Source organism: Salvelinus sp. IW2-2015, linkage group LG4q.2, assembly GCF_002910315.2.
Source record: "Salvelinus sp. IW2-2015 linkage group LG4q.2, ASM291031v2, whole genome shotgun sequence".
NCBI lineage: Eukaryota > Metazoa > Chordata > Actinopteri > Salmoniformes > Salmonidae > Salvelinus > Salvelinus sp. IW2-2015.
In genome coordinates, this window is record NC_036843.1 from 3,905,690 (window position 1) to 3,924,320 (window position 18,631).

The 18,631-nt window shown below is 44.3% G+C and overlaps 1 protein-coding gene across 3 annotated transcripts in view; it reads left to right on the forward strand.

Annotated features, from left to right (window-relative positions):
- Positions 1-18,631, forward strand: part of LOC111963150 (rho guanine nucleotide exchange factor 10) — an 87,770-nt gene that overhangs the window by 17,157 nt on the left and 51,982 nt on the right. For 2 of the 3 annotated variants that reach the window (XM_023986388.2, XM_070443328.1), the window contains exons 2-15: positions 1,369-1,481; positions 9,742-10,161; positions 11,617-11,961; positions 12,816-12,852; positions 12,986-13,074; positions 13,501-13,557; positions 13,932-14,113; positions 14,879-14,995; positions 15,771-15,882; positions 16,083-16,273; positions 16,382-16,561; positions 17,031-17,147; positions 17,356-17,448; positions 17,803-17,973. In XM_023986388.2, the coding sequence (XP_023842156.1) occupies positions 1,442-1,481; positions 9,742-10,161; positions 11,617-11,961; positions 12,816-12,852; positions 12,986-13,074; positions 13,501-13,557; positions 13,932-14,113; positions 14,879-14,995; positions 15,771-15,882; positions 16,083-16,273; positions 16,382-16,561; positions 17,031-17,147; positions 17,356-17,448; positions 17,803-17,973 (2,151 nt within the window). In that variant the 5' untranslated portion in view covers positions 1,369-1,441. The remainder of the gene's footprint in view (positions 1-1,368; positions 1,482-9,741; positions 10,162-11,616; positions 11,962-12,815; positions 12,853-12,985; positions 13,075-13,500; positions 13,558-13,931; positions 14,114-14,878; positions 14,996-15,770; positions 15,883-16,082; positions 16,274-16,381; positions 16,562-17,030; positions 17,148-17,355; positions 17,449-17,802; positions 17,974-18,631) is intronic. The other variant, XM_023986389.2, reaches the window with a different exon arrangement.

Sequence of the window (18,631 nt, forward strand, 5' to 3'; positions counted from 1 at the left end):
ACCTACTTTCCAACCTAAACTTGAAGCTTATTTTGTTGGAGTCATCCATGTGTCCAATCATCTATTTAACAAAATGTTAGGCAGTGGAAGAATGCGCTCTCTCTCTCTCTGGTCTCATGTCTGTGCAGGTCTGTGTGTTTCCTGTTTTAGCATGCATTGTCATCCCCCCCCCCCCCCCCCCCCCCCAGCGAAAAGTGAGCCCTCGGTTAACCCCACCCTCACCTTGACCTCTGACTTGCATACCTGTCACTACCCTGTGCCCCTCCGTGTTAGACCTTTTACAGGTTATAAGGTATTGAGATAAGAAATGCTGTAATGTGTAAAAGTGATAGGCTTATAGTACTGTACATGCAGAAGTTTATTAGGAAATAATTTTGAGCTAGAATTAGTGAACTATATTGAATTAAATTCTACTGAACGTCTTGATTTGATAACATAACTTATTTTTAGACTAAATTAGCCTAGTTTTTCTTGGTGAAATCTGGCTTTCAAACAATGAAAACAACTGCTAAATTTAGACATCCCAATTTGGACAGCTGTTATCAGATGTTCAGTAGAGTTGAACCTCGTAGCTGTTAACCTCTTCTTCCTGGTTATTTGGAAATAAGGACATGCGTGATCAGAGGGAGGTAAAGCTACAGTAGGAGATTACTGACTCACACTAAATCAATCAACAGGTTACAAAGTGCTTGAGCAGCGTTGACGCCTGACTGACGCGATATTGAACACACACACATGCGCGCACACTGGTAATGATTAACTCCCAGGGTTTTCCTTCTCCATTCCCATGGTGTGAAGCTTCCAGCTCCACCATGTTTACTTACACAGTCACTGACCGTAATGGTGTCAGCGGATACAATAACCCTGCTCTGACACACACACACACACATCATATTAACTGTTTGTTTACACATTAACACGTGGGGCGAGAGGACGTTTTGTATCTTGATGTTTTTAATTTTGTCTGCATTAGATGCTCAGACAAAAGAGCCAAGACCACAATGCTCCCCTACCCTTGGTGTGACTAACATGGAATTAACAGAGTGTGGTTGGTTGGTTTACCATCGGCTGTGGGTAATGCAGTGCCAAATGCCACAGTAATGATGTATCAGTGCTAAGCTACTTTCATAAGTGTATATCATATTACATGCCATCTTTTGACTTTTTTTCCATGTATTAATACTCATGTTCATGTATACCATGTGACCTTACCAGGCAAAAGTCTAGTTAGGCTGTAACTTGGCCATATAGCTCGGGAAAAACTGCTGCAGATGATGCATGGGAACAGTCGTCTATGCTTAGCTAATTGAATAAGTGGACAGTATCATAGCACGCTATTTTAACATTCCATATGTCTGTTTCCTCCAGGGGAATGTGTGGGTGTAGAGGACTACCACCAGGCTGCTGAGTGAACCTGTATGCCCAGAAAACAGCACCCAGTATGGACATTGTGGAAGACTTCCCTCCCCCACCTCCTGAAAGTAAGTAATGCCAACATCCTCCTCCTCTCTTCCCCTCTCTCTCTGACTCAATCTCTCCCAGCACATCTAAGAACACATGCTGCTACCCAGACCTGTCGACAGCTACTATATATATACACACATACAGTGGGGAGAACAAGTATTTGATACACTGCCGATTTTGCAGGTTTTCCTACTTACAAAGCATGTAGAGTCTGGTAATTTTTATCATAGTACACTTCAACTGTGAGAGACGAATCTAAAACAAAAATCCAGAAAATCACATTGTATGATTTTTAAATAATTAATTTGCATTTTATTGCATGACATAAGTATTTGATCACCTACCAACCAGTAACAATTCCGGCTCTCACAGAGACCTGTTAGTTTTTCTTTAAGAAGCCTCCTGTTCTCCACTCGTTACCTGTTATAAAAGACACCTGTCCACACACTCAATCAAACAGATTCCAACCTCTCCACAATGCGCAAGACCAGAGAGCTGTGTAAGGACACAGGCGATAAAATTGTAGACCTGCACAAGGCTGGGATGGGCTACAGGACAATAGGCAAGCAGCTTGGTGAGAAGGAAAACAACTGTTGGCGCAATTATTAGAAAATGGAAGAAGTTCAAGATGACGGTCAATCACCTCGTCTGGGGCTCCATGCAAGATTTCCACTCGTGGGGCATCAAATGATCATGAGGAAGTGAGGGATCAGCCCAGAACTACACGGCAGGACCTGGTCAATGACCTGAAGAGAGCTGGGACCACAGTCTCAAAGAAAGACCATTAGTAACACACTACGCGTCATGGATTAAAATCCTGCAGCGCACGCAAGGTCCCCCGCTTAAGCCAGTGCATGTCCAGGCCTGTCTGAAGTTTGCCAATGACCATCTGGATATCCAGAGAGGAATGGGGAGAAGGTCCATGTGTCTGATGAGACAAAAATGAGCTTTTTGGTCTAACTCCACTCGCCGTGTTGGAGGAAGAAAAGTATGAGTACAACCCCAAGAAAACACATCCCAACGTGAAGCATGGAGGTGAAACATCATTCTTTGGCATGCTTTTCTGCAAAGGGACAGACGACTGCACCGTATTGAGGGAGGATGGATGGGGGCCATGTATCGCGAGATCTGGCCAACAACCTCCCGTCCCTCATAAGAGCATTGAAAGATGGTCGTGGCGGGTTCCAGCATGACAACGACACGAAATCACACAGCCATGGCAAACTAAGGAGTGGTCTCCGTAAGAAGCTCTCAAGGTCCTGATTGGCCAGCCAGTCTCCAGACCTGACCCAATAAAAAATCTTTGGAGGGAGCTGAAAGTCCGTATTGCCCACCGACAGCCCCGAAACCTTAAGGAATCTGGAGAAGATCTTGTAGGGAGGAGTGGGCCAAAATCCCTGCTGCAGTGTGTTGCAAACCTATGTCAAAACTACAGGAAACGTATGATCTCCTGTAATTGCAAACAAAGGTTCTGTACCAAATATTAAGTTCTCTTTCTGATGTATCAAATACTTATGTCATGCAATAAAATGCAAATTAATTACTTAAAAATCATACAATGTGATTTTCTGGATTTTTGTTTTAGATTCCGTCTCTCATAGTTGAAGTGTACCTATGATAAAAATTACAGACCTCTACATGCTTTGTAAGTAGGAAAACCTGCAAAATCGGCAGTGTATCAAATACTTGTTCTCCCCACTGTACATACATACATACATACATACATACATACATACATACATACACACACTTTTGTGTGTATATATATATATATACATACACACACACACTTTTGTGTGTGGACACTCCTTCAAATTAGTGGATTCGGCTATTTCAGCAACACCCATTGCTGACAGGTGTATAAAATCTTGCACACAGCCATGCAATCTCCATAAAAAAACATTGGCAGTAGAATGGCCTTACTGATGAGCTCTGACTTCATGGGATGCCACCTTTCCAACTAGTCAGTTCGTCAAATGTCGGCCCTGCTACAGCTGCCCTGATCAACTGTAAGTGCTGTTATTGTGAAGTGGAAACACCTAGGAGCAACAAAGGCTCAGCTGTGAAGTGGTAGGCCACACAAGCTCACAGAATGGGACTGCCGATTGCCGAAAATCGCCTGTCCTCGGTTGCAACACTCACTGCCCCTGGAAGCAACTTCAGCACAATAACTGTTCGTTGGGAGCTTCAGGAAATGGGTTTCCATGGCCGAGTAGCTGCACACTAGTCTAAGATCACCATGCGCAATACCAAGCGCAGGTAGGAGTGGTGTAAAGCTTGCCGCCGTTGGACTCTGGAGCAGTGGAAACGCTTTCTCTGGAGTGATGATTCACGCTTCACCATCATGCACCATCTGGCAGTCCGATAGACGAATCTGGGTTTGGTAGTGCCCCAATGCGTAGTGCCAACTGTATATTTTGGTGGAGGAGGAATAATGGTCTTGAGCTGTTTTTCACGTTCTGCATGGGCCCCTGAGTTCCAGTGAAGGGAAATCTTAACACTACTGCAGACAATGACATTCCAAATGATTCTGTACATCCAACTTTGTGGCAACAGTTTGGGGAAGGCCCTTTCCTGTTTCAGCATGACAATGCCCCCTTGCACAAAGTGAGATTCATACAGAAATGGTTTGTCGAGATTGGTATGGAAGAACTTGACTGGCCTGCACAGCCCTGACCTCAACCACGTCGAACACCTTCCGATGAATATTGAACGCCGACTGCGAGCCAGGCCTAATCACCCAACATCAGTGCCCAACACCTGAATGCTCTTGTGGCTGTATGCTGCGGGGACTTGCTTCCAATGTCCCAACATCTAGTGGAAAGCCTATAGCAGCAAAGGGGGACCAACTCCATATTCATTTTGGGGTGAGATGTTTGACGAGCAGGTGTCCACACAGATTTTCTTTTTGTAACAGCAAGTGCAGTCTGTATTGTAATGTTTTAGCAACATTAACTAACAGGTCTCCAAAGGGCTCATGGTGTCGGCCATCTAGGTATTCTATGGATTTATTCTGGTCGTGTTGATGAAGTAATAGGTTTGAAACGTCTGTTTTGGTGGACACACTGATGGTCAGCTCAGCTCCCAGAGTGCCTTTCAGGATGGACAGAGTGTGAGCAGAGTGTGCAAACAACACATTCCTCTCCTCCGCTGCTCTGTTGCTCGTGGGCCACGGAACGAAGGAGTGAGGAGGAGGAGAAATGTGCCACGACTGCGAAGAGCAGACAATGTGCGTCAGTATCCGAGCTCGGGCTGAATACTGCAGCATCAGACACACACACACACACACACACAGACACACACACCCCTCGGAAAGGAACAGGCCAGATAAATCCCTCTGGGCAGCCAGTTGCATTGTTGCCGTGGCGATGCTGGAGCACATCGTAAGCCAATGACTCATTGAGCAGAGCATTGTGGCAGACGGGAGAGGAGGGGAGGCACAGGAACAGAATCCATATTGTGGTTATGAATTAACAATGGGTGCTGGGGACAGGCCTAGTGTGTGTGCTGACTAGAGCCCATTGAGAAGACTGAAGGCACGCACATTCTCACAGAGCCAACTATCTATAGCTTCATCATCCACACTCGATTGCGACCAAATTATTGAATGGGCAATTGATGTGAATCATCTGTTCAAGTTTTAATACAATCCCTCTTACATCACATCCAGCTCTGCTTTACTTGGCCCTGCCTATGCTTCAGAGAGTAGACATGAAGAATGTTAGAATGAATATTCATCCCATGGCTCAGCAGTGATACAGACCTCTTAAGCAGCGGCTAGCTTTTCCTTATCTGTCTAACTGGTCCAACACAGCTGTTCATTACCACGGATGGAAACGGCTGATTTACTTCTCTTTCCAGCTTTTCTCTCCTAATGTTCTGCTCTAACGCTTTCACTGAAGTTTAGTTTCGGGGTGTGCATAAAGGTCAGGGGTCACAGAGCCCATAGTGTTAGTCATGGGCCATTGTCATAACACCAAACTGAGGTCTTTGACACTATCTGTCAATCATAATGGTGATTTAGACTAGAGTGGTCATCGTGCTGTGGAACTTCAAAGCTTTTGTGTCTCTGAGACATTGGTCTGTGTAGTATGTATCAGAACCACTTTGGGGAAGGACTTATTAAACAGGTAGTTTAGTCCTGCGGGGTTAGTAACTAACCTTTTTGGCGCAGGCGTGCTGCTAGCGACCCACCTCAAGAACATCCGGTGAAATTGCAGAGCGGCAAATTCAAAATACAGATATAATCATATTAAACATTCATAAAAATACAAGTGTTATACATCGGCTTAAAGATTAACTTCTTGTTAATCCAGCCGCTTTGTCAGATTTCAAAAAGGCTTTACGACAAAAGCATACCATGCAATTATCTGAGGACAGCGCCCCGCTTACAAAAGCATACAAACATTTTCCAACCAAGTAGAGGAGTCATGAAAGTCAGAAATGGCAATAAAATTAATGACTTACCTTTGAAGAGCTTCATCTGGTTTTCAGTCACAAGAGTCCCAGCTACACAATAAATGTTTGTTTTGTTCGATAAAGTCCCTCTTTATATCCCAAGATCTCCATTTGTTCAGTAATCCACTGGCTCAAAGGTGGTCAAAACATGCAGACGAATACATCCTAATAGTACCGGTAATGTTCGTTGAAACATGTCAAACGATGTTTATAATTAATCCTCAGGTTGTCAATTGTCTAAATAATCGATATTTCAACCGGACAATAGCGTATTCAATAGAAAGGAAAAACAACGAAGGGCGCGCACATGGTCATGCACGCAAACCAGTACTGCATGCTTACTCAGTCCACTGACAGAAAGGTCTCATTCTTCTTCATTTTTCAGAAAACAAGCCTGAAACAATGTCTAAAGACTGACATCTTGTGGAAGCCATAGGAACTGCAATCTGGGTCCTAACACATTAGATACTCAATAGGCATTCAATTGAAAACCACCCACATCAAAAAAAATCCCGCTTCCTGGATGGATTTTCCCCAGGTTTTCGCCTGCCATATCAGTTCTGTTATACACAGACATTATTTTAACAGTTTTGGAAACTTTTGTGTTTTCTATCCAAATCTACCAATTATATGCATATCCTAGCTTCTGGGCCTGAGTAACAGGCAGTTTACTTTGGGCACGCTTGTCATCCAGATGTTAAAATACTGCCCCCAAGCCCAAAGAAGCTAACGAGTTGTGTAAGTGATGCGGTTGATGGTTAGTGGGCCTAACCTCAAACCTTACTTACTCCGCCTCAGGCTAAGTTTATGTTAACCAGTGTTTGTTGTAACGGCTGTATAAACGTCAGCTCAGAGTCAGACAGGAAGTACTTAGCCAGGACAGGAAACATAACTGATATAAATGAGGGTCAAGAAGAAAAGGTTATAGGCCTATACTGAGAAAGCTGAGTAGAAAATCTTCTCATATAAAAAATGCAAAGCGGGAAATTAAGAGTTGTAACCGCTGATTTGGTCATTCAGGAAATTGGGCCAGACATTTTTCACACTTTAAGTAGGAACAGTCAGGATATGAGAGTTCACCTTGTAGGTTAACCTAGTCATGGGGAAGCCTGAATCCTGATAGGACAGTAGTGTTTGTACTGGGACTGAGTCACATGAGGAATCTGTGGTATGTTTAAGAGCAGAGGCGTGCCAGTTTCTGTTAGAAACTCAGCCCGGACCAGGGAGGTGAAGTAGCAGTTTCAGATGGGGTTGTGACCTCCTAAACTGGAGCTACCGCCTCCCATAGCGGAACTGTGGTATAGGACTCTGGATCCAATAGGAAGTCCATGGACTTAGAGGGAAAGGGAAGTTTGAATGGGCTGAATACAGAGCATTCCTTTCCTCTATTCCACCAGATGAGTTATGTCACCTTCTGTGAATCCGTTGCCAGCATTCCGGGCAGGCATTTTGATGTTATGTCTTTTTCTCGTCACACCTTACCACCTTTTCATCAACCCTTTACACCCCTTCCTTACACCCCTTCCTCTTTATCTGTCCTACTTCACCTCCTTTGTTCAGTATGGCAGGTCCTCTCCTGTCCGCTGTCAGAAAGTACCAGAGATGTGCTCTCAATGCCTGTCGAGATTTCATTTGAGCATTTTCTTTCTTTCTTCTTCTACGCCTTACAATGGTGTCAGTCAGTGTCCTCAATCTGTCACATGTTCAGTTGAACAAACCTCCTGTGACTAACCCAACACACAACCCTCCCAATGGAACCTCCTATACCTTAGCAGTGAAAAGAACAATAAACTGTATAGAGAGAGCAGGTTGCCCCTAACCCGAAACACCATGTCACTTTAAGAGTAGTCCTCTGAATGAGGTCTACAATGACATTAACATTCCATATAGTTTAGGTTAGAGAGAGAAATCCACCTCTCCATAGTGTTTTTTTAGACTGCATTCCTTTAGTTTTATTTAACTGGGCAAGTCGGTTAAGAACACATTTTTATTTACAATGACGGCCTACAGTACACCCTCATACTATTGTAGCTGAGTCAGGCCCTATTCATACAGGGATGCCTAGGCCTGTTCTGGAACACAAGTGCTACATCTCAATAGTATAAAGTGACTTCCGTTCCTCATTTCCATTTCTTCATCCACACTGATCTGAAAGGAGAGGAAGCCATTTTGGACTGTTGAGATGGGAAAGACGGTGGTTTTCCTGGTCACTGGGGGTGTGACAACTCTGTTTCCTGTTTGCCTAATTGCATTGTGGGAAGACAATTTGACTCCTGTGTGTCAGTTAGTCATTGGTTTCTTTGAACAGAAAGTAGCAGGTAAATTTTTTTACTCTGTCATTAGTTTGTTTTAGCAAGACCTTTTTAAATATTGTGCACAACCTCTAATGTTCCCATAACATCCCCATAACGTTCCCATAATGTTCCATGTTCAACTTTAACTTGCAGGGCTTGTTTTAGGCTGATATCTGATGTTCTCTTGGATCAATACCCAAACGTTAGTTCATTAAATAAATTAATAATTTGCTGTCAACATTGTAATGCAAGTACTAGTAGTTGTCTTACATTACGTTTTGATTGAATTGGAGCGATTTATATTAAACTTCCTGTTTTTTTTTTTTTATTGAATGAGTTTGATTTTTTTTTTGTATATAATTTAGCCAGAGTTATATTGAAAACATAGACCCACCCTTTTGCTAATTACAAACCTGCATTTGGTGGAGTGATTTATATTTAACTTGGTACTTTGTTTTGAGCTTGTGATGCTCTTTGAGCGTAATTATTAAACTTAAATTGTTCTACTTCCATGTGTCTCATGTTCTCTCACTCTTTTTCCACATTTTGTTGTTATAGCCTGAAATTTTCAAAATGCTTTCAAATTAATTAAAAATAAATCTAAAATGTCTTCAGTCATTAAGCACTAAACCCCTCTTTAATGGCAAGCCTTAACAAGTCAAGGAGTAAAGATGTGCTTAACAGGTCACCATAAAAATTGCGTATACTCACTCTGTGAAATAATCATTTTAACATGACTTTTGAATGACTACCTCGTCTCTGTACCCCACACACACAAAAATTCCAAAACATGCATTCTGTTTTCAACAAGGTGCTAAAGTAATACTGCAAAATATGTTTTGCTAAAGTAACTCTCCAAATTTTCAAGCGAAGTGGTGGCTGCATCATGTTATGGGTATGCTTGTAATCGGACTGGACAGTTTTTCAGGATACAAAATAAACGGAATGGAACCAACCACAGGCAAAATCCTAGAGGAAAACCTGGGAGATTTTAATTCACCTTTCACCAGGACAATAACATAAAACACAAGGCTAAATCTAAATAGGAGTTGCTTACCAAGAAGACAGTGAATGCTCTTGAGTGGGCGAGTTAGATTTTCAAGCAGATTTAAGTAAAAACTATGGCAAGGCCTGAAAAATGGTTGTCTAGCAATGATCAACAGCCAATTTGACAGAGCATGAAAAATGTTTAAAATAATAAATGAGCAAATGTTGCACAATCCTGGTGTGCAAAGCTCTTAGACTTACGCAGAAAGACTCACAGCTGTAATTGCTGCCGAAGGTGATTCTAACATGTATTGACTCAAGGGGTTGAAAATGTATCTAATCAAGATTCTATTAGTGTTTTAATTTTGTATTAATAGTACAGAGTATTTTGTGGAGATCGTAAATGTTTATTTTGTCCATTTTAATCCCACTTTAACAACAAAATGTGGAAAAAGTCCAGGGGTATCAATACTTTCTGAAGGCACTGTATACGTTAGCTGTGTTAATCTGACTCTCCCTCTCTCCTCTCTGTGCTTAGTGTTGGCGGACGATGTGCCTTATGCGGATGAAGAAGAGGGGGAGCAGTTTGAATTTGACGACAGTGGGGATGAGGTCCCTGAGGCAGACCGGCCGCCCCCTGCCCCTCTGGCCCCTGACTACGGGGCCCAGGCCAATGGTGTGGCCCCCCACCCAGAGCCAGAAGGAGCAGACTCCGAAACCCACCTAGAGGGGCAGCCCTCAAACCCAGACCCCCCAGCAGCGACAGCGACTGTGGACACAACTACTGCTACAGTTGCCGCATCACTTCCAGCTACCATGGCCACAACAGACACAGCAGTTGTGGCTGCAGCAGAAGGGGAAGAGGCTTCAGCAGTCCTAGTCCCAGCTGACACAGACAGTGACCTACCCCCTCCTCCACCTTCAGAAGACTCCTCTCCTGTAGGAACAGACTCTGTTGGTCAGTGGAAACAACCGTTCAGTGTTCCTCTTTAGCACCTGAAGTTCTGAAGATGGGCTCTCTTTTTTTTTGTCTCACCGTAGTCCAAATATACACAAATAATGTACCTCCAGAAGAATATCATCGCTCCACACTCAGTGGGTGCTGTACAGTAGAGCGTGTCATGCAATCCATCAGCGCATGTTGTGACTATTGCCTCCACATGTTATATAACCTCATTCTGGCACATGCTCCATGTCAGGCAGGGATAGACAATAACACCGCCCGTCTCTCCTGACGCCTGGTGTCGCTGGCTGCATGGTGCAGGGTGACTCCTGGAATTCATTAAAAGAATATATGCCATTTAGAAGACTCTTTATCTAAAGCGACTTAGTCATGCGCGGATTCATTTTTACGTATGGGTGGTCCCGGGAATCGAACACACTACGCTGGCGTTACAAGCACTATGCTCTCTCTACCAACTGAGTTACAAAGGACCCACACACAGTTTGACACCAGCGGGATACTACTGCTCTCTAGCTCATCCTCTTGCTAACACATACATTCCATGCTCTTGTCCCTCTCTAGCAGTCATAGCCCAAGTTCCTATGTCTCTCCCCCTCTGACACTTACAGCCCAGTCCAATTGATAGTCCAGGCCCCTCTCCATTGGCTGTTCAGTAGTGTTTGCCCTTCAGCATATCTATATGTACACTCTTAGGACAAAAGGGTTCCAAAAAGGTTTTTCGGCTGTCCCGATTGGTCAACCCGTTTGGGTTCCAGGTAGAACCCGTTTGGGTTCCATGTAGAAGCTTCTGGGGAAAAAGTTCTACATGTAACCCAATAGGGTTATGCCTGGAATCAAAGAGGGGAAACCTAGTCAGTTGCACAACTGAAATGTGTCTTCTGCATTTAAGTTAACCCCTCTGAATCAGAGAGGCGCGGGGGGATGCCTTAATCAACATCATCGGCACCCAGGGAGCAGTTGTTGGGGGTTAACTACCTTGCTCAAGGGCAGAGCAGCATATTTCGCCACCTTGCCGGCTCGGGGATTCAAACCAGTAACATCTTGGTTACTGGCCCAACACTCTTAACCACTAGACTATCTACCTGTAGTGTGTTCTAGTGGGTTATTTATCTCTTCTGACTCCAGGGCCTGAGATGAGGCCTCTCTCTCTCGGCTGTGGGACCGTAAACAGACAGCTGTCTCTCTGTCTGAGCCAAGCAGATTGGAGTATTAAGAAAATTTGCTGTAAATCAGTCAGTATTCTTCTTCAGTGTTCTCCAATGATCTTATTCACTTAACCAAATTGCTCTTATGAAATGTTATGGCACTACCTTTTTAAGTATTTCGGCACTGCAAAGTAATCCAGTACCAAACTAGTTCCAGCACATTCAGAGCATCCTGCAACTGTAGCTGTGTTGTATTGATGGGGCTCATTTGGGGCTAACAGACTGTATTACATTTCCATTGTAGATAAGGAAGTGTCCAGCGATGACCCTCCCCCAGCCAACCCCAGGACCACCTCCCAGAAGAAAGTCAACCCCTACTCTGTGATTGAAATCACCCCCCTCCAACTACAGCAACCGGAGCAGCAGCATGGGCCCGTCCCTACCTCTTCCTCACCGGGTGAGAGGGTGGGAGGAGAGGGGGAGAAGGAGGGGGAGGGACAGGATGTTTCCCCCACCAGTCCCCCCTGTGTCCCCCCGGGTTACTCTGTGCCTGTGCCCTGTGGATACGCCACCCCCTCTGGCGTGCCCCTCATCACGCCAGCCTACACCACGCCCATCATCATCCGACACTTCTCTGTGGACGAGGACGGTAAAGGAAGAACCCACCCAGAGTGGAAACCTGTAGAAGGATTTGAACAGACGTTCCTCTTCTATTCTTTCTACTCTGTTCTGCATTCATGCCGCGAACCTCAGAATATCATGATGTAATGTATTTTATACTGTAGATTGTTTCTACAATGAACCGAGCACTGAATAATGTGGTGGGCATGACTGTTCAAACTTTGACTTCCTTTTCCTATGGAGGAATTCCCCCGTCCTCTCCCCTACTGACTTTGAGATGAGAGTCTATGGCACCTGCATGCTCTGTACTCCCAACTCATTTTTCCTCTGCTTTCTCCGTCACATTCCTTTTTTTCTAAAGCCTTGCCACAAGGAAGTGGGGGCTAAATTTAGCCGGCCACTTGAGGATTTTCCTGTTTTCTCTCAATGTCACAGTAGCACTTTTCAAATTCATGGCTTGGCCAGTCTGGGGGCAAATTGCAGTGTAATTTAAGCTAGCCGACATATCACAGTCACTCCTGTGAAAAATGCAAAGACATTTGGAGTGTTTTATAAAAGTATTTTAAAGGATATATTCTGGAGTTAAAATGCCAATACATTGATTGATTGTTCCAATATAATGTAAGGTTGTTCTGTAGGAAATATTCTGAAACGTAGGCCTATCGTTAATATAATATAGCAGTTCATCATTGCAGTTTTTAGAATGAGCAATGCATTCTGAAGTATCTTTATAGCTCTTTAATACAAGTTTAGTTTCAGTGGTGGCTGCCCCCTGGTGGTACATAAGGTTTATTGCAAACTGCACATTTTAGGTCATGTTTTTATTTATTGAAGGAGTAGTCCAAGTTCATTACTGTTGTCTCTCTCGCTCTCTCCCTTCAGTTACTGTGGTGGGGACATGCAACACTTCTGTAGACAGGTGAGTGACTCCTGTCAGGCTCTTCACTGATCTGCTTCATGTCATCTAGTTGATCTGCTAGAATTTGTGATTGTGGCATCTTGGTTATTTGCATTGGAATAGCAGATGGTTATAATTTCTCTTTTCATTCAAGTGTCTTCAGTGAAGAGTATCCTGCCATCAGGGAGGAGGATGCTTTGTCCAAATGGGTGTCGGACCCTGCAAACACAGCCTGGATGGATAGTGAGCACTCATTCTCTTCTCATTTAGCTACCAATGAGAAATATGTCATTTCCTGCCATTTTCTGTCCTGTTTGTGTTTACCTAGTATTTACTACAGAATTGTGGTAACAATGATGCATACTTTTTGGCCTGCTTAGAACACCACAGGACGGGCATTAAGGTTTTCAGAGCATTCTGTGAGGATGTGAGTCCACCACAAAGTCCCATGCACAATGCATGATTATGCAGTTTTCAGGATTCTGTCTTTTTTCTTCTCCTCAAATGAAACGCCAGACACTTCCTTCCTCTAGCTCCTTTTGAGGAACCCGGCCCTTGCGTGGTCTTGCCTCTCCTCAGTTCCCTGAAACTGTATTTTGTTCATTGTGGGAAGATTTGTTGCACGTTGAGACCTTTAATTCATTCGAACATGGTTGCTTTGTCATTTAGATCCAGATGAAGTAATTTATGATGACGTGCCCAGAGAGAACTCTGATTCAACTACAGGTTAGAGCAGCATTCTTTGTGCTCCTTTTATCCTTCTTTCATTGTACTGTCATTGCCCTTTTGCCACAGTGTCTGAGTACCTCTGCATAGTCTTTAACTCTTTTGCATTTCTAAAACATAATGTGCTGGAATTATTCATCAGATTAATGTCATGTGCCCCTAATCAAACTGTGTTAGGCTATGTTCAGTTGATGCCCTAGAACTGCCATATAGAATTTGTTATTCGTGCCAAGGACTCTTGATCTGATTTATGATCATGCTAACTTACTGTACAGGAACACAAAGTGAAACATGGCAGTTTAATATATTTCACCCTGATTTTTATGCTATTCCCCTTGGTTTTAACCCCTTGCGCCCCCCCCCCCCCCCCCCAGATGAGATGATCTATGACGATGTGGAGTTTGGGGAGGAGGGCTGTGGCAGCTCCCTAGACAACGGTTGGAGCTCCAGCGAGTTTGAGAGCTACGACGAGCAGAGTGACGGAGAGGGCCACGGGGAGAACGGCCTGCCTGATGCCTTCATGAGAGGGAAGCCACCGCAGAGCAAGACCACCCATGTATGTAAACTAAGCACCTTACCCTCCCACTGTCTGCAGACCTGTCTGTCTGTGGAGGGAGAAGGGTGGAGAGGGGGGGAGAAGAGTTGGAATTTGGGTACAAGAAATTGAGGACAGTAGGGGGAATATACAGTAATATACTAAAGAAAGGGCCATATTCTATAGGGAGTAGAAGATTGAGAGAGAATAGGAAGGTTCTGTGTATTATCTTCATTCACCAGGAGATGTACAAGGTGCAGATGGACACCACAAAGAGAGAAGCTAAAGAAGGGTCGTTTTATATCTGCATCTTGAACAGATGAGGAAGTAGAATCAGTGGGACACAATGAATATCTAAAAGATCATATCCAGTTAAACAGGAGAGTCAAGCATATTTCAAATGATTACTACTTGAGCTAATGTAAATACACCATAGGCTTATTCTTGCCTTCTGGCTGCACATGTTATTGTTCCTGATAATATACAGTTCATTTGTGTATTTGGTTTGAAGGGAATGGCCCGCTTGTTTTTTCAGCCCAGAGGTCTTGCCAGGGAAACCCCACGGTTATTCCTCAGCTGGCTGCACAAAGTGACTGCTTGGCTTCTTTAGGAGAAATAGGCCCTGTTAAGATGAGTATCCGGGATGGTAGACAAAATAGGAGTAAGGAGGCAAGGCCTTAGTTGAGGTGAGAGTGGGCGGGTTGGTGTGAGGGCATGATCTGCTCTGGCTGAGCACCTTCAAAGGAATGGTCTGGTAACGCTTCAAATTGCTCTGCTTTCGTTTAGCTTTCTCAAGATCTGACACGCTTAAAAGAACACTATGAGAAAAAGATGAAAGATCTCATGGCAAATACAGTGGGAACGGTAGAGCTGCAGCAGATTAAACAGAAACACGAGCAGAAGGTAAATGCCATCGTACTGGTCGGTGTGTGTCGTCACCCTGCGCTCCGCTAGACAAGGGTTAGGGTTCAAGCCTCCTCGGCATCCTTAACCCCCGACCTCCCTCACTGTGTCTCTCACTGACTGACTCCGAACTGGTTTCTCTTCATCCTGCTCTTATGTCTGGTGGTGGGTTTGTCTACATCACCCTGTGCATCTGCATGGGTTTGTCTGCATCGCCCTGTGCCACCAACTGTGTGGATGTTGTGGCAACTATCCATCCCCTTTAGTGACATGCCTTAAGTTCTACAGCAGACTGAGACACCAGTGCAGCTGAGTTGTGTGTAGGCCTAGACAAGAGGTGCGTACTTGGTCATCTCTGTCCACTCATTGGATAATGATAATACCGAACACTTTCAAACAAATCTATGAAAAAAGATGGTTCTACTCCAAATGTATACTTTTCAGCAGACAGTAGCAGTCCAGGTAGATCTTCTTTGACCCTACCCTAGCTAATCAAAGTGCCTCTAAACTACTCACATTCCCTATTTGGAGTCAAGTACTTGTCTCTTCATGCCCTTATGCATTTGTGAGAATCCTTTAGTTCAGATTGACTCAGTTCAGCTGTTGTCACAGTTGCTGTCTTGCTCTGGTCCACCCAGTTACCCAAAATATCCTGTTCCTGTATTTACATGATCTGCCATCTTCCCTTTTTCTCCTAACACGGCTCCTCCCTTAAAGCTTCAGTATCATGTTGACTGTGATGGTGGGCTATTTACTGTTGTTGATGTACCTGAAGATGCAAAAGCTGGTGAAGGCAGCGAAAGACGGGACCAAAGACGGCCTGGAGAAGACCAAAGCAGCGGTAAAAAGGGGACGGTCGTTCATCAAGACCAAAACCCACTGTCATGGTAAGAGTAAGAGCAGAACATGGACTTCGGTCCTTTTTGTGCACATTAGTCAGTTAATTACACTAGTGTATCTGGGATCTGTGATGAATTGCAAGCACTTAACATTGTAAAGGGGAATTCATCCACTAACAATGTGTAGTAACCTCCTGGGTGACGCTGATCTGATTTTGAGTTGACCACGTCTCTCCTGTGTGTCTCAGAGAGGAAGTCGACCTGTTTTGAGGATGAGGAGTCAGAGCTCTTCATCGAGGTGGAATGCTTCAACATGGAGCCAGTGCTCAGTCCCGTCCCTGAGGGGCTCTCACAACAACAGGTGGTGAGGAGGTGTATACTGGGCTCCATATTAGAGAGTGAGAAGACCTATCTGGATGCACTGAAGCGGATTTTAGAGGCAAGTTAATTTCACTTGATACATTTCATATAACTTTATAGTGATTTCTTCAAGGAAAAGAGTTCCCACCATCCACATCCTCATCGTCCTTATTCTCTCCCTTATTAGCAATATGAAAAGCCACTTTCAGAGATTGAGCCCAGGTTGCTAAGCGACAGGAAGCTCAAGATGACGTTCTATCGTATTCGGGAGATTCTCCAGTGCCACGCCCTGTTCCAGATCGCCCTGGCATGCCGCGTGGCCGAGTGGGACAGTCTGGAAATGATTGGGGACGTCTTTGTTGCCTCGGTGGGTTGGTGGGCAAGTGAATCCTGTGCTGCGGGACATAGGAAGGATTCCATTCCTAATATTCTACTTTTAAGATTAAAGGCTGGAAGAGTATTTAACAGTGGTCAATTGGTCAAAACTAGCGGGACTGAAAATATTGTATGTCCTGCACTGGGCTTCACCATTTAGCATAACACTGACTGAAGCTATAATGCAAGTTTCCCATGACTCAGTGTTTTTACAAATTGCCTCATTGTAAAGGAATTAGTCCCATGCCTACACACACAGACACACACAGACGCTGCACATACACACAGCTGCGCTGGGTTCTTGGAGGAAGTGCTCCACCCTGATGTTTCTAGCTAACAGTTTATTTTGAGCCCAGGATCCAGGATGATTCCATTCCTGACTATGATTATGTTGGACTATGAGGTGTTGATGGCTTGCTCTCTCTCCCCCCTCTGTCTCTCTTTACATATCTGGTTCCCAGTTCTCCAAGTCCATGGTGCTGGACGCCTACTGTGAGTTTGTGAACAACTTCAGCACGGCCATGGCGGTGGTCAGGAAGACGTGTGCCTCCAAACCCAGCTTCCTGGACTTCCTCAAGGTCAGTCAGAGAGCACTGTTGTTCAAATAAATAAAAAGTATGCTCCTGTGAAAATACAGCTGGGCAGAATATGCATCTCTGGCTCTACCCTTAACATAGGACCGGGGGTCGATTTCAGACTGAACTAAAATAGTTTGTGGTTGTGTATTGGATTGTCCTGCAGTGCATCAATCAGTAATCATTGATTGTCCTACTTTTGTCTCCACAGCATCGTCAGGAGACCAGCAGTGACCGGGTCACTCTCTACGGACTCATGATGAAGCCCATCCAGAGATTCCCTCAGTTCATTCTGCTGCTGCAGGTATCGATTTCATTCTAGCGTCCACACTGCCCTCAGAAAAAAATATTGCATAGATTCACCAGCAGAGGGAGCCACATACTCACTAAACAAAGAGCTGTGTTAAAAATGCACTACACTGTGTGGTGTGTGTACTCTTGGGAAAGTATTTCTGCTTCTGGTCTCCGGGCACTTCACATTTTTATCCTCACTCATAATTGTTATGACTGAGGATAACCTTTTTTTAAGACAGCCCAATGGTTGTCTGAAGGAATCTGAATAGTTTTCAACTGATGCTATGCCACTGTAGAGAAGCTCTGGGTGTGATCTGTGCTATGTAATGCTCTGAATGTGTCATCTCTCCACGCTTTATGGCAGGACATGTTGAAAAACACCCCAGTAGGCCACAGTGACAGGCTACACCTACAGATGGCCCTGACAGAGCTGGAAACCCTGGCTGAGAAGCTCAACGAGAAGAAGCGGGACGCTGACCAGCGCTGCGAGATCAGACACATAGCCAAGGCCATGAACGAACGCTACCTCAACAAGGTAAACACACACACCATTGATCTTGTTCAGACCATAGAGTCTCAGTGTATGTCCTCGATAGCTTGATGATTTGTGTTTTAAACAGATTTTGTTTATTACAATGTGTGGGGTGTTCGTAAAGTCAAGGCCTCGATCCAAGAATCCATCTATCCACAAATCTGATATACAGTTGAAGTCGGAAGTTTACATACACGTCAAAAGTTTACATACACTCAACTTGTATTTTGTAGCATTGCCTTTAAATTGTTTAACAAACGTTTCAGGTAGCCTTCCACAAGCTTCCCACAATAAGTTGGGTGAATTTCGGCCCATTCCTTCTGACAGGGCTGATGTAACTGAGTCAGGTTTGTAGGCCTCCTTGCTCGCGCACACTTTTTCAGTTCTGCCACACATTTTCTATAGGATTGAGGTCAGGGCCACTCCAATACCTTGACTTTGTTGTCCTTAAGCCATTTTACCACAACTTTGAAAGTATGCTTGGGGTCATTGTCCATTTGGAAGACCCATTTGCGACCAAGCTTTAACTTCCTGACTGATGTCTTTATGTTGCTTCAATATATCCACATATTTTTCCTGCCTCATGATGCCATCTATTTTGTGAAGTGCACCAGTCCCTCCTGCAGCAAAGCAACCCCACAACATGATGCTGCCACCCCCA